General features: G+C 38.6%; 1 protein-coding gene across 1 annotated transcript in view; it reads left to right on the top strand.

Annotated features, from left to right (window-relative positions):
* Positions 1-3112, top strand: part of LOC141095090 (uncharacterized) — a 616558-nt gene extending 613446 nt beyond the window's left edge. Inside the window, exon 101 of the mRNA XM_073580971.1 lies at positions 2674-3112. Coding sequence (XP_073437072.1) covers positions 2674-2693 — 20 coding nt within the window. The 3' untranslated portion in view covers positions 2694-3112. The remainder of the gene's footprint in view (positions 1-2673) is intronic.
* The last annotated feature ends 13277 nt before the right edge of the window (positions 3113-16389 follow it).

Here is a 16389-nt window from a genome sequence, read left to right as displayed (position 1 = left end):
TGGAAAATAAAAATTGAGGGTGAAAAGATCATTTTTGTGGAAAAAATATGATTTTTCATTTGTACAGCTGTACGTTATAAACGTCTGTGAAGCCCTTAGGGGTTCAAAGTTCTCACCACACATCTAGATAAGTTCCTTGGGGGGTCTAGTTTCCAAACTGGTGTCATTTGTGGGGGTTTCCACTGTTTTGGTACATCAGGGGCTTTCCAAACGCGACATGGTGTTCGATCTCAATTCCAGCCAAAAAAGTCAAATGGCGCTGCTTCCCTTCCGAGCTCTGCCATGTGCCCAAATAGTCATTTACACCCACATAATGGGTATCATCGTACTCAGGACAAATTGCACAGTAACTTTTAGGGTCCTGTTACCCTTGGGAAAACAAAAATTGGGGGTGAAAAGATCATTTTTGTGGAAAAAATATGATTTTTTAATTGTACGGCTGTACGTTATAAACTTCTGTTCAAAGTTCTCACCACATAGCTAGATAAGTTCCTTGGGGGGGTCTAGTTTCCAAAATGGGGTTACTTGTGGGGGGATTCCACTGTTTAAGTGTGTCAGGGGCTCGCCAAACGTGACATGGCGTCCGATCTGAATTCCAGCCAATTTTGCACTGAAAAAGTCAAACGGTGCTCCTTCCCTTCTGAGCTCTGCCATGCGCCGAAACAGTGGTTCCCTCCCACATATCAGGTATCAGTGTACTCAGGAGAAATTGCACAATAACTTTTGCAGTCCAATTTCTCCTGTTACCCTTGATAAAATAAAAGAAATTGGACCCGAAGTAATTTTTTTGTGAAAAAAAGTTCAATGTTCATTTTTTTTAAACATTCAAAAAATTCCTGTGAAGCACCTGAAGGGTTAATAAACTTCTTGAATCTGGTTTGGTTTTGAGCACCTTAAGGGGTGCAGTTTTTAGAATGGTGTCACTTTTGGGTATTTTCTATCATATAGACCCCTCAAAGTGACTTCAAAAGTGATGTGGTCCGTAAAAATAAAATTGTGTTGCAAAAATGAGAAATCGCTGGTCAACTTTTAACCCTTATAACTTCCTAACAAAAAAAATTTTGGTTCCAAAATTGTGCTGATGTAAAGCAAACATGTGGGAAATGTTACTTATTAAGTTTTTTGTGTGCCATATCTCTGTGATTTAAGGGCATAAAAATTCAAAGTTGGAAAATTGCAAAATTTTCAAAATTTTTGCCAAATTTCCAATTTTTTCACAAATAAACGCAAGTTATTTGAATGAAATTTTACCACTAACATGAAGTACAATATGTCGCAAGAAAAAAGTGTCAGAATCAGTGGGATCCATGGAAGCGTTTCAGAGTTATTACCTCATAAAGGGACAGTGGTCAGAATTGTAAAAATTGGCCCGGTTATGAACATGCAAACCACCCTTGAGGGTTAAGGGGTTAAACTTTACTAGTTATAGTCAATTTAACATGCAATGTGTTTGGGTTTTTATTATTTTTGATGTTTTTAATGTAGCAAACAAAACAATAAATATTAAAATTCTGTTGCAAATTCTGGTGTGTTGGAAAGAAAAACGCTGCCTAAAATATCTACATTTTTGTTGGATTTTGTTGCATTTTTTGCAAGCATTTTTGTTGCAGATTTTTCCCCGCTCATTATTATGGATGAAATCTGCACCAAAAACAGCTGCAAGAATTAACATGCTTCAGACTTAAATCTACTGGAAATCTGGAAGGAGGAAATAAGCAACTTGTGCGTGAGACTTCAGGAATCTCATTCACTTTGCTGGTACTAGGAAATCTTTCAGGCTTTGTGCGGGGGGGAGAAAGAGTTAAAAAGTGACAAAACTGCAACGTGTGCACATACCTTTAGGGCACAGTTAGATGGCCGTATAACACTGACGATGATGGCACGCTCGGACTGGCTGACAGCTCTCCTGTCCCAAGCGTGACAGCTACATAGAAGTACATGTTGTCACGAACCGGAGAGGAGAGCCCCCGGTAAGTCCAAGCATTTATCCTCGTCTGTGTTACACAACCGTCTGACTGCGCCGTTAGTCTAGCATCATATAAATAATACACTGTACATGTTAGAAACAGTGTACGTTGATTCTATGATGCAACCTTTAGTGCATATTCAGACATGGTGGGTTTATTGCAGAGCAGAAAGCACTTCTTTAAGACCCTTCCAAAACTCTGGTTTCACTATATGTATTTCTTGCCTTTCATTATCTGACACTAAAAAAATGTTAAATGTAAATTTAGTGGAACAGGACTATGAATAACTATCTTTAATGTTGTTCCAATTTTTCAAATCATCAGAACATTCTTTTATAACCAGCAAAGGCGACAAGACAGTAGACGTCATCTTATGAACCTTGTCGTGCTGATTTCACTACGTGTCTTGTCAGTGTAATCCTCTGTACGGACCATCTGCACCGCAGATTACAGTGATAGAAATACTCCATGAAAAGAATCCTATAGCTTCTAGCTTAATGTGTCTTTAAGACCTGTATGCACTAAGACACAGGGTCCTGCATATAGAATATCAGTCCTACATCATACATCTAAATGATGCAAATTAATGTGACAAACGTGAGGAAATCAAGTCTTTCTAACAGGATATTCCCTGCCTAGATATCAAGAGTTAAACTGACAACTTGAGCAGTTATCTAAAGTATGGCATATTTTTTTTGTCTTTCAGAACTGTCCCTGGGGAGGTGATAATGTTCCTGGTTGATCATACATCACACGTATTGGCAGATGATGCATTTTCATGCATTTGAAGACTTCATCCTCCTGACTAAACCCAATCAGTGCAGGCTCGGTGTGTGGGAAGAGATTTGAAGTCAGAACAATCCAAAATTTCAAAATAACACAGTATTACTGAGTAGTATGATAAGGTCCAGTATAAGCATATCAAGGACATGTCAATTGCAGGTTTCTGCCTTGTACATCACCCAAATAGTAATTAGAAATTTGTTTTGTGCCATTTTTTTATTTGCATTTACGTTTAGTTTTTAAATTTTAATTTTGATGTAAATTATGTTTTTTCAAAGAAACAAAGGGAGAAAAGGAAACTTGTTGATTAAAGACAAAAATAGCACAGTTGACCTATAATAAAAAAAACAAAGACAGTAAAAGTTTTCAATTTATTTTGTGATTCTGCTGTCATCCTTCTTTATTAAGTATAAAAAATGTTATCCTTCAATTAGTGTTACTGCAAGCAACTAGTTTTCTAAGAACACTGTAGCATGTAAGCCCGTAAGGACAGGGTCCTCTCCCCTCTGTACCAGTCTGTCATTGTTAGCTTGTCTACTGTATGTGATATTTGTATTTTGGATGTAACCCCTTCTCAGGTACAGCACCATGGAATCAATGGTGCTATATAAATAAATAATAAAAAGAAGAGGAACACAACTGATAGTGCTCCTCTGAAGGTGTCATAGCACTTTTGCGAAACCTTCTGTGTACCTTAATCAGAGCTATACACTATGGCAGCATCTCCCCAGTGTCTTGCATACATCTTTTATGTAAAAACAAAGAAGGCATCAGGAGCAAAAGTTAGTATCTGTGCAATGTGTAAGAACATGTTCATACTGTGGCCATTACACAGACAAAACCCAAGAAAAAATTATCCTGTAGTAAGTAAATAAGGAAATACAGTAGTACTAGTACATGTAAATAGCATAGGGTACTTAGTTAACACTATTTTTATCAAAAAATCGTAATAGCTATCATACAGCGACAAGGCGTACCCAGTCGGGTTGGTCGGCTAATACCCGAGCATGCTCGCATAAGATGTTATCCTAGCACGTTCGCTCATCACATAGTACAAGAAACTACAACAAAACCAAAGTAACGAGCCGGAGCACAAATTGGTATACGTGCAATGGGTAGCAGCATGATCACACTGTGGCCATTTCAGTTTGAAACCCAATAAAAAAATAAAGCGAGAATATACTCTGTAGTAAATAAATAATAATAGTACATGTAAATAACAGTGTACTTAGCCAACACTATTTAGATTAAAAATTAATTAAAAAAAATCCCACAGAGACAATGTGGATCCAATCAGGATGGTCCTGTCTTTAGTATTAAGACCTTACCTTCTATCATACAATTCTATATTTTTAAATAGAAATTAAGCCGCAAAAGAAAAAAAAACATTGGTTAAATACAAAAATAGCACAGTGGAACCGTAACAAGTTATCTAAGAACACAACTGAAATTCTGTGTACATTGATGTGAAAAAGTGTTTGCCCCCTTCCTGATTTCCTGTTCTTTTGCATATTTGTCGCACTTAAATCCTTGTAGAGTGGCCTAGTCAAACAGGCACAGTTGTTTTTTTATTTATTGAAATCATGAAAAAAATTTCAGAACTTCGTTTAAAAAATTCCCCTGTGTCGCCATTTTCCGAGAGTCGTAACATTGGGTGATGGAACTGTGTGAGGTTATGTTTTTTTGCAATGAGCTCATATTTTTATTGACACCATTTTAGCTAGATATGATGTTTTGATCATCTCTTATTGCATTTTTTTGCATTGCTGTGTCAAAAAAAAAAAGGAATTTTGATTTTTTTTCTCATGTAGCCATTTACCAATCGGATTAGTTCATTTTATATTTTGATAGGTTGATCTTTTAGAGACATAGCAATACCACATATGTGTATTTTTTATTTTTATTGTGGGGAAAAAAAGGTGATTAGAACTTTTATTTTTTCATTTTTGTTCATTTATTTCAAACATTTTTTACTTTTTATTGTATTTGTTAGTGCCCTTATGGGACTTGAAACTGTAATCATCTGATACCACAGTATTCTTGTATATAGCACAAATCCACAGGCTGTCTTTCACAGGAGTACTATCATCACAGATACCCCTGGCTGTCATGTCATCCCATCAGTACCCCCTTGCTGGGCCACCATAAGGCTATGTGCCCACGTATGCAGAAAATTTCTGCTTCAAAGCCGGACACCTTCCCAGAAAACGCGCGTTTTTGATGCGTTTTTTCCACGTGTTTTCTGACTCATAGAAAATAGCAAAAACGCGGACTTTTCCGCAAAATTATTGAGCATGCTGTGTTTTTGGCCGCTAAGCATTTTTTGGTGGGAAAAAAAATGCATCAATATGCACAAAAAGTGCGGAATTCATTTAAAATGAATGGGATGCTTCTTTTATGCGTGAAGCATTTTGACCGGGGCAAACGCTTCAAAAATGCTTAAAAAACGCTTACGTTGTCACACAGCCTAAATTCTGCAGTCACAGACTGACAAAATAACAGCTGCGGGTGGAACTTTGTGCCATGTGTGGCTGTTAGAGGCAGATAATTGCTGATTAATAAAGCCATAATCTTATAGATGTGGGCTCAGTTTCTGAGAGCTGAATCATATTACATATGATGTAATATGATTCAGTTTTCTTCTCGGCAGGGTCTAGCCATTCGTCTTACTGAAGACAGATTTGCCCCCTTCCTGCCATGGCCAATTTTAATTTTTGTGGTATCATTTTTTCCCTCTTATTTTTCAAAGAGTCATAGTTATTTTCATTTTTTTCTGTCATTGTAGACTTATGGCGGCTTTTTTGCAAGAGGAGTTGCAGTTTTGAATGACACCATTTATTTTAACATTCAATGTGGTGGACAATGGAAAAATTTAAGACATTTGTGACATTGTTTTTTTAGGTTTCAATTTTACAGTGTTCATTATGCCAGAAAGACGATTTTCTAGGTCAATATAATTAAGTGGTGAAAAAAATGGACATTTTTTAGAAAAAAATATTTGGTTTATGTTGCCATTTTCTGAAACCTTTAGCTATTTTACCTTTTCTGTTCATGGATTTCTAGTGACAGAAATACAGCAAATCAGGAATTTCAATTCTTTATGGTGTTTATCGCACAGGTAAATTAATTTTATATTTGTATAGACTGGGCTCTTATGGACATGGCGGCACCAAATAATGTTGATTTTGTTTATTTTTAAGGAGGAAAGGGGCGTGTGATTAAAACACTTACTATTACATCATACTTCGCGAAAGGCATAACAAATAAGTAGTGAATCACCAGTGCCCGAGATAACAGGGAGACCTAGTTACTGATATAATGCAAGTTTCTTGTCTTTGCTTCTATTGTTAATTTATGAAAAAGCAAATTGAAAGTGTAGTTTTTCTGCAGATGTAGAGTTAATCTGCAGCGTTCTAAAGCTATGTGGCCCATGCATGCTATCTAATGTTTATTGCTGTTACTTTGCATGCTCCTGTCACCCCAACGCACGTTTCGCACTTCTTCGTCAGGGGTCGTGTGTTGGGAGTTGACTCAGTCAGTGCTGGAAACACTGTAACAGCCACCATTCTCTACTGAGCAGCGACTGAAACCATGTCTGCGCCACCCCAATGACTGAAAGAGCGATCCTGGCTGTAGGAATATAGCTAATTTCCTCCCGGCAGTGGGTCTCTCAGTACACAGTCCGCACAGTAACCGAACACTATTAATCTACACATTAACCCCATATCTGCAGGTTAATAGCATTATTTTACATGGCAGGTTTTCTTTAAAGAGTAACTAATCTTTAATTGTTATTTTTTTGGAATTTTGTTCAGCATAAAATGTTATGAAACTTTGCAAATTCCTTTATTAGGGAATTTGCCTTCATTCCTGTAAAGAAATGCATGTAAGTGGTTTCCAAACCACAGACTTTTCCTATGTTCATTTACCTGCCTTCAGTTACAATAAAATCTGAACGTAATCGTTTGGAGTACTGATGCTGGCAGTTAAATAATCTTCACTTCTGAGTGTTCTGCTTATCAGATCAATCTCCTGCAGCTTATCCAAAGGAACTAGTGAGGCACACACTTTCACTGCCATCATCTGTACTCCAAATGAGTACATTCTGATATCAGTGCAGTTAAAGGCAGTTATATAGATTGGAGAAAAGCAGGGGTTTGGAAGCCACTTAAATGTATTTTTTTTTTAAAAGAATGAAGATACATTCACTAATAACGTTTTATAACTTTTCATGCTTGACAAAATTATTTACAAAAAAAAGTTCAGTGATTCTTTAACATTCTGCTGGCAGACAAGACTGTGTGTTTAATATGACAGGTTCCCTTTACAAAGCAAATTAAATTACTGTGACTTGGAACACCTAAACATGCAAATTGGGTTTTATTTTAAGCCGAAATCATCATAAAATAGATTAGTTCAGAAAAGGGGCATAAGTTATATTATTAAAATGTATAAGTTGCCTTTTTTACTGGTTTTCACACCTTTATTCTTCATTGTGTTATTTGCTTTGTCTCACAAGACAAAGCATTTGCTATGTTATTTTTAGTAAGCTAGCTACAGAGGTATAGTCATCTTACTATTATTACATGTTTGATTTACGGAACACTTAGGAGGGGTGACAACTTAGTAATTTACTTCCACACAGACTTTTATATTGCATCATGAAAGATTACAGCCTATTAGTGATATTCATGCTACTTGAACAGGTGGGCTGCTTATAGCACCATTCATGAGGTTTTATGCTTACCCATTGATGTCTTCAGCTTTTATCAGCGCAGCTCTGGTCCCATGGAGCCATGTTGTGACTGCAACTTCTGACTTACCGGAAGTCAGAAGTGACAGTCGCAAGCGCTCATTGTAAAACTATAAGGGCCAGAACCGATGCTGGTCACAACTTGCTGGAGACTGAATGGAGCGGCGCTGATAGAAGGTGAAGGCAGCGAGTAAGTATAAGTATAGTGTCAGGGACCTTAGACTAGAAACACCACTCCAGCATTGCAATAAAAAAACTGCTAGAGTGGTCCTTTAACAACTTTTAAATGTCCCACAAAATAAAACAGGTGCCCCATCCTCTAATCATAACAAGGCCAAACTGCATCCTGTAAGGATGATAGCATAAGGTAGTAGTTGATATTTTGGTCAATACACTTATGATAATTTTACATCTAGAGATAAGCAACGATGATCCACAGTCCAGGTCAGTGCTCGCTAGAGGGGACAGGAGCTTCCAAGTTCCTCAGCACAGCCAGCTTAAGGAACATCATCTGCGCGGTGTGTGGTGCACTCTTGACATCTCGCCAGCCTGGCTAATCATAAGCTGAGCCTGGGATCCGAGAGCATAAGGAAGTTCACACATCTCCTGTAAATGGCCAGAGAATGATCCACTCATCTTTCTTGCAACTCATGTCAAGCAGTATGGCCTCTTGACATTCTGCTAGCAATTGGTGTAGGTCTTGGTAGGTAATGTAAGCAAGAGTCAAAAGTAATAGTGTTTATTTATGGAGGATTTGTAGTGAGAGTTTTTGTTGAAGTATGGAAAACAGAGAAGTGTGAAAATGGTGTCTTTCCTTTATATTGTTTCCCTACCTAAAATCAATGTTCTTCTCAGAACCACTGCAAAGCCTCCCATGGAGTAGATATGGGCATGGTGGCGTATGTGTAGAATGTCATGAGGGAGAGCCATTATTGGTGGTCTTTATATCTGCTATGCATACCCAATCTTTAAGCAGATTATCATTCAATTTTCTAGTCCAAGGGCAGCTTAGATATATGAGCAATCATAAGATATTAAATATTGGATCATGATCAGACCACACTTTATATTGCCTATCTAGACTTGGGTTTGCAAGGACAGCACACAGTGACTGAGAAAAAAATGTCATTTTGGCGGTATGAGGTATGTGAAGAAGGATATTAAAGTTTTCCCTTTATGGGCTCCTAATGCGCCATGTCAGTTGAAGATCGTGATGTTCTCATTTTATAGCGTATAATTGTCTTGGAGGAACTGGACTCTGTCCAAAAATGGTGTCTAAAGATTAATCTGCTTGGAAATTGAGTTCTGTAACAGTGATCAATGTTCCTAATGTGAATTCAGAAATATGTTACAGAAGCAAAGCATTAACCCAAATTTGGTGCTCTCCCTCTTCTTCCTTTATCTCCGCTCCAATTTTTTTCTTTTCTTTCCTCTTTGGTGTGCTTTCATGTCACATTCAACATGACAGGTCACCTTTGGGTCATCCAATACTCTCAAGTCTAAAAGGGGGAAGAGTGTAGACAAAAAAGTGGACTGTAGAGATGAGGCAGCTAAGAAAAATAATGAGACTTCTATTTTCAGAAAAGTGTCAATGAAACAGGTCAATCTTCGAATTTTGGGGAGAACTAGAAAAAAGTAATTACAGTACCTTATACTATACATCACCTTTCTGACACCAATGAGAGTACCGTGGGAAAATTTCCCACCGCGCTCACGCTGACATCAGAAAGATGAAGTGAGTTAATTGGCTGTGAACGCCCAGGACCTGTTTGATGGCATCGCAAGCAGGAGAATTTTCTCACGGAGCACTCAGACAGGGAATAGGAGTTCAAAGGGAGACATTGAGCACACAGTGCTCGGTGTCTACTGGATGACAGGCTGCATGATCACGTCATGCAACCATGCAGCCTGCCATCTAGATGTAGCAGAGCTAGACCCAACATGGGACAAATGGATTAAAAGCATCTCTGCAGAAAGGTGAGGAATATTATTGTTTTTTATTTTTAACTTTTTTACAGATTACATGGGTGTCGGTGGAATGGGTGAGGTCATAAGTTTGGTTTAATTAAGAGTTATTAAAGGAGTACGTGTCATTCTTTCAATTAAAGGACTTTATTCTGGGTGTCTGTGTTTTCATACAATGTGACTATGGGGTTAATAATTACTAACTTCGGGTCTTGATGCCACCTGACAATACAAAGGTATTTCTGTATGTAATCCATCTCTTCTATCCTGTATGCTCATGCTGTGACTTTACACTACATGACTGCTGAATTACTGGCTTTTCTTCTTTCTATCTATCTATGTAATCTACTGTGTGTATATATATATATATATATATATATATACACACTGTATATATACAGTGTATATATACATATACTTGTATGCATGTGTCACTGACATCTATCGATGTATTATATTTGTATATACAGTTAGGTCCATATATACTTGGACAGAGACAACATTTTCTAATTTTGGTTCTAGACATTACCACAATGAATTTTAAACAAAACAATTCAGATGCAGTTGAAGTTCAGACTTTCAAATTTCAATTGAGGGTATCCACATTAAAATTAGATGTAGGGTTTAGGAGTTTCAGCTCCTTAACATGTGCCACCCTGTTGTTAAAGTGACCAAAAGTAATAGGACAACTCACTCCAAGGCTATTTCATGGACAGGTGTGGGCAATCCCTTCGTTATGTCATTCTCAATTAAGCAGATAAAAGGCCTGGAGTTGATTTGAGGTGTGGTACTTGCATTTGGAAGGTTTTGCTGTGAAGGAAACATGCGGTCAAAGGAGCTCTCCATGCAGGTGAAACAAGCCATCCTTATGCTGCAAAAACAGAAAAAACACATCTGAGAAATTGCTACAACATTAGGAGTGGCAAAATCTACAGTTTGGTACATCCTGAGAAAGAAAGAAAGCACTGGTGAACTCATCAATGCAAAAAGACCTGGGTGCCCACAGAAGACAACAGTGGTGGATGATCGCAGAATGATCTCCATGGTGAAGAGAAACCCCTTCACAACAGCCAACCAAGTGAACAACACTCTCCAGGAGGTAGGCGTATCAATATCCAAATCTACCATAAAGAGAAGACTGCATGAAAGTAAATACAGAAGGTTCACTGCACGGTGCAAGCCACTCATAAGCATCAAGAATAAAAAGGCTAGACTGGACTTTGCTAAAAAACATCTAAAAAAGCCAGCACAGTTCTGGAAGAACATTGTTTGGACAGATGAAACCAAGATCAACCTCTACCAGAATGATGGAAAGAGAAAAGTATGGCGAAGGCGTGGTACAGCTCATGATCCAAAGCATACCACATCATCTGTAAAACACGGCGGAGGCAGTGTGATGGCTTGGGCATGCATGGCTGCCAGTGGCACTGGGTCACTAGTGTTTATTGATGATGTGACACAGGACAGAAGCAGCCGAATGAATTCTGAGGTATTCAGAGCCATACTGTGTGCTCAGATCAAGCAAAATGCAGCCAAACTGATTGATTGTTGTTTCATACTACAGATGGACAATGACCCCAAACATAAAGCCAAAGCAACCCAGGAGTTTATTAAAGCAAAGAAGTGGAATATTCTTGAATGGCCAAGTCAGTCACCTGATCTCAACCCAATTGAGCATGCATTTCACTTGTTAAAGACTAAACTTCAGACAGAAAGGCCCACAAACAAACGGCAACTGAAAACCACCACAGTGAAGGCCTGGCAGAGCATCAAAAAGGAGGAAACACAGCATCTGGTGATGTCCATGAGTTCAAGACTTCAGGCAGTCATTGCCAACAAAGGGTTTTCAACCAAGTACTAGAAATGAACATTTTATTTACAATTATTTAATCTGTCCAATTACTTTTGGTCCCTTTAAAAACAGGGTGGCACATGTTAAGGAGCTGAAACTCCTAAACCCTTCATCCAATTTTAATGTGGATACCCTCAAATGAAAGCTGAAAGTCTGAACTTCAACTCCATCTGAATAGTTTTGTTTAAAATTCATTGTGGTAATGTCTAGAACCAAAATTAGAAAAATGTTGTCTCTGTCCAAATATATATGGACCTAACTGTATCTATTCTATCTATTCTAACCTGTGTGTAATTTTACTGTATGCGTCACATGAATTGCCGGCTTTTCATTGGACACCAGTGCGTAAAAATCTGTCAGCATGCGCATCATCTGAGTGCTGTGCAATTTTTTCTCGCACCCATAGGTTTGCATTGGCGAGTCTCGGTGACAATTGCAGCATGCTGTGATTTTACACACCCGCTGAATACGGCTGATAAAATAAACTTATATTTGAATATGGGTTCAAAAATTGAATTGTAGCAGTACTTTGTTTTCCCCTGGCAGTGGTTTAGGTGATCATCGGTGATTGGGTCATCCTTGCTAGATGCAAAAAACATCACTGGATTGGATGGACTGAAAGACATGCTGAGCAGTTGTGTATTGTGCTCTCATAGGATGCCAATTTCTTTAGGATTGAAGCAAATCCCTAAAGATGAAGTCATGAGCACAGTTGTATTTTATTGTATGTAATGAATCAATTGTAAGAAGGGCAAAAATAACAGAGCTGAATTTGTAATTTACATCTTGATAATTTATTAAAGTGTACTTCCAATTATATAGAAAAGCGATAATATTGTAGCACTGTGGACAAAACTATTTGTTTGTTTTTTCCCTAAATAAAAGATGGCCTATACCCTACGAGAAACAGGATTCTGCTCAGTTTCCTAGACTCTCATATTTATTTTTCACACCTCTACTTTTCATTGTGTATTTCCTTTGTTTATCTAGACGTAACATTTGGTTTGCTATATTTAGTAAACTAGCTACAGAAGTAGCATGTATCCTTGTTTTACAGTGTTAAACCACTAGCAGCATATGATATATAGAATCATAGAATCATAGAATCGTAGAGTTGGAAGGGACCTCCTGGGCCATCTGGTCCAACCCCCTGCTCAAAGCAGGATTCGCTAAATCATCCCAGTCAGATGTCTGTCCAGCCTCTGTTTGAAGACTTCATTTGAAGGAGAACTCACCACTTCTCGTGGCAGCCTGTTCCACTCATTGATCACTCTAACTGTCAAAAAGTTTTTTCTAATATCTAATCTGTGTCTCTTCCCATTCAGTTTCATCCCATTGCTTCTAGTCTTTCCTTGTGCAAATGAGAATAAAGTTGATCCTTCTACAATGTGACAGCCCTTTAGATATTTGTAGACAGCTATTAAGTCTCCTCTCAGTCTTCTCTTTTGCAAACTAAACATTCCCAAATCCTGCAACCTTTCCTCATAAGACAGGGTTTGCAGACCGGTCACCATTCTGGTCGCTCTTTTCTGAACTTGCTCCAGTTTGTTGATGTCTTTTTTAAAATGTGGTGCCCAAAACTGGACACAATATTCCAGATGAGGTCTGACCAAAGAGGAGTAGAGGGAAATAATGACTTCACGTGATCTAGACTGTATGCTTCTGTTAATACATCCTAGAATTGCATTTGCCTTTTTTGCTGCTGCATCACACTGTTGACTCATATTCAGTCTGTGATCTATTAGTATACCCAAGTCTTTTTCACATGTGCTGTCACTTAGCCCTATTCCTCCCATTCTATATATGGTTTTTTCATTTTTATTGCCCAGATGTAGTACTTTGCATTTCTCCCTGTTAAAAACCATTCTGTTAGTTGCTGCCCACTTCTCCAGTTTATTTAAATCTTTTTGAATCCTCTCTCTCTCTTCTCTAGTATTAGCTATCCCTCCTAGCTTTGTGTCATCAGCAAATTTAATCAGTTTACCCTCAATTCCTTCATCTAAATCGTTGATAAAGATGTTGAACAATACAGGGCCCAGGACAGAGCCCTGTGGTACCCCACTTGAGACATTCTTCCAACTGGATGTGCAGCCATTTACGACCACTCTTTGGGTCCGATCACTAAGCCAGTTATGAATCCACCTAACAGTTGCCTTGTCCATTCCATACTTAGTCATTTTTTCAATAAGGATTGTATGAGAGACTTTGTCAAATGCTTTGCTGAAGTCAAGATATACTATATCTACAGCATTTCCTTGATCCACCCAATCAGTGATACCGTCATAGAAGGAAATTAAGTTAGTCTGACATGACTTATTAGTTACAAACCCATGCTGACTCTGTTTAATCACTTCATTCTTAGGCTAGTTTCACACTTGCTTTTTTTTGCAGCGCGTTTTTCCCGCAAAAAAACGCATTAAAAAAACGCATACAAATGCATACAAACGCTGCGTTTTTTTCAAGCATTTTTATGCGCATGCAGGAAAAAAACGCAGCGTTTTTGCGCGTTTGTATGCGTTTTTTGTGCGTTTGCGTTTTTTTACAGATTTTGGAAAAACCCCACAAAAATGAAAAAACCATTCAACAACACACAAGACCAATGGGACTTCATTGTGGGTGTGGTATGTTAATATATAGACCCTGTCTACAGTATTCTTCACATTTGCTTGATTCTTCTCGTGACCATGGATCTGCGCTGGAAGAGTTTTCACTTCAACTTGGATTTGGACATCGCGATGGCTCAGGCGTATGCAGTTGCTTGCCATGAACAAAGGAAGAGAGAGAGGCAGCGAAGACGGCGGCGTATGTGGATACATCCGATTGTTGAACTCCGGGAGAGCCGTGGGGCATACCACACCCTCTACAGCGAGCTACAGGCAAACCCGGAGAAATTTACAGATTATATCAGGATGTCCCACGAAAGTTTCATGGATTTGCTTGCTCGTGTCCAACAATCCATCCGGAGACAGGACACACAGCTCCGTCGTGCGATTCCTCCTGAGGAACGGCTACTGGTGACATTACGGTATGTTTTAAAAACCAAGGGGTGCGGTCTGATGGTTTTTTTTTAAATTTAGTATTCAAAACCGTGGGTAATTAGTTTTCGTGAATGTACTAATATTTTATTTTATAGTTTTTTAAAATAATATACATAAATATTAATTTTACTTCTTTGTCTGTTCACAGATTCCTGGCGACTGGAGAAACCCTATCTTCACTACACTTCCAGTACCGTATTGGAATCTCTACCTTGTCTGGAATTGTTGCTGACATCTGCCGGGCTCTCTGGAATGTTCTTTGCCCAGAATTTATGCCCCTGCCCACCGCTGAAAAGTGGATGGAAATTGCTGACAAATTCTGGACAGTATGCAATTTTCCCAACTGTTTGGGAGCTGTTGATGGTAAACACATACGGATCATCAAACCCCAAAGAACGGGATCTGAGTACTATAATTACAAAAAGTACTTTTCAATAGTACTCATTGCGATTGCGGATGCCGGATGTATGTTTGTAGCAGTGGACATTGGAGCATTTGGCCGTGGTAATGACTCACAGGCTTTTAAAAACTCAGACATGGGCCGGAGGTTGTATGGCAACCAATTTAATTTCCCTATGCCACGGCCTCTTCCTCACACCGAAGCTCCGCCACTGCCCTTTGTAATGGTTGGCGATGAGGCTTTTCAAATGTGCGGAAACTTACTGAAACCCTACTCCAGCCGGGACTTGGACCACACCAAAAAAATATTTAATTACAGGCTGACCAGGGCCAGAAGAACTGTCGAGTGTGCTTTTGGGATTCTTGTTTCCAGATGGCGAATTCTGGGCACGGCCATTAATCTTAAACTTGAAACAGTCGATGAGGTGGTGAAGGCCTGTGTGGTTCTACATAACTTTGTGATGGCTAAAGAGCACCCGACCTTTGAACTGGACGATGATGCTCCTAACCCATTGCCTGAATTCACTCAGCACACTCTCAGGTCATCCGTTGAAGTTGGCCAAATGAGGGACCAATTTGCGGCCTACTTTATTTCTGATGTAGGACGGGTGCACTGGCAAGATGAAATGGTGTAATGTTTTTGTTTGTTTATGGTAATAAAAAACCTTATTTGATACCATTACTGAGTGCACTATATTTTTGAAACTCCAATTTAATAAAAAACTTCCCATGGATAACTGAATTTTTTGATGTTCACACACCTGGGCAGGTAAATACACATATGAGTTAAAATGCAGCATTGCTAGTCTGCGTGAAATATATTGGAACGAGCAAAGCTGCAGGCCATGAATCAGGAAACCATTTTTTTTCAAGAGAAAATTGTGCAACTAGTTGAAAACAAAGTATGTGATTTTCTCAAAACACAACCCTCAAAACCCAACCCCAATGAAAGTCCATGGGGAATACAAGTCAGCATTGAGTGGATGAATGTAATCTGCTCCATTCCAACTTACAAGTTATTACACTAGGCCTTGGAATGACTATACTAGGCCGTGGTATTTCAAATATGAGTATAGTATGCCTTGGGCCTACTAGTATAGTCATATGTGAAATACCACGGCCTAGTATAGTCATAACAAGGCCTACTCGATTTTTACCAACTAGGATCTTGTTTCACGAAAAACAAACGGGTGAAACTTGAAACCAACAGTTTGCTTTTCATGAAACCAGATTCTAGTTGGTAAAAATAGTTATTACACTAGGCCTTGTAATGACTACACTAGGCCGTGGTATTTCAAATATGAGTATAGTAGGCCTTGGGCCTACTAGTATAGTAATATGTGAAATACCACGGCCTAGTATAGTCATACCAAGGCCTACTGTAATAACTCGATTTTTAACAACTCGCATCTTGTTTCACAAAAAACAAACTGGTGAAACTAGAAAGAAACTTATTTTTAAGACAAGTTTCAACAGTTTGTTTTTCATGAAACCAGATTCTAGTTGGTAAAACTAGAGTTATTACACTAGGCCTTGGAATGACTATACTAGGCCGTGGTATTTCAAATATGAGTATAGTAGGCCTTGGGCCTACTAGTATAGTCATATGTGAAATACCACGGCCTAGTATAG

This window comes from Dendrobates tinctorius, unplaced genomic scaffold (genome assembly GCF_039654945.1).
Source record: "Dendrobates tinctorius isolate UK_male_01 unplaced genomic scaffold, ASM3965494v1 ptg000066l, whole genome shotgun sequence".
In the NCBI taxonomy this organism is placed as follows: Eukaryota; Metazoa; Chordata; class Amphibia; order Anura; family Dendrobatidae; genus Dendrobates; species Dendrobates tinctorius.
This window is presented reverse-complemented; position numbering and strand designations above follow the sequence as displayed.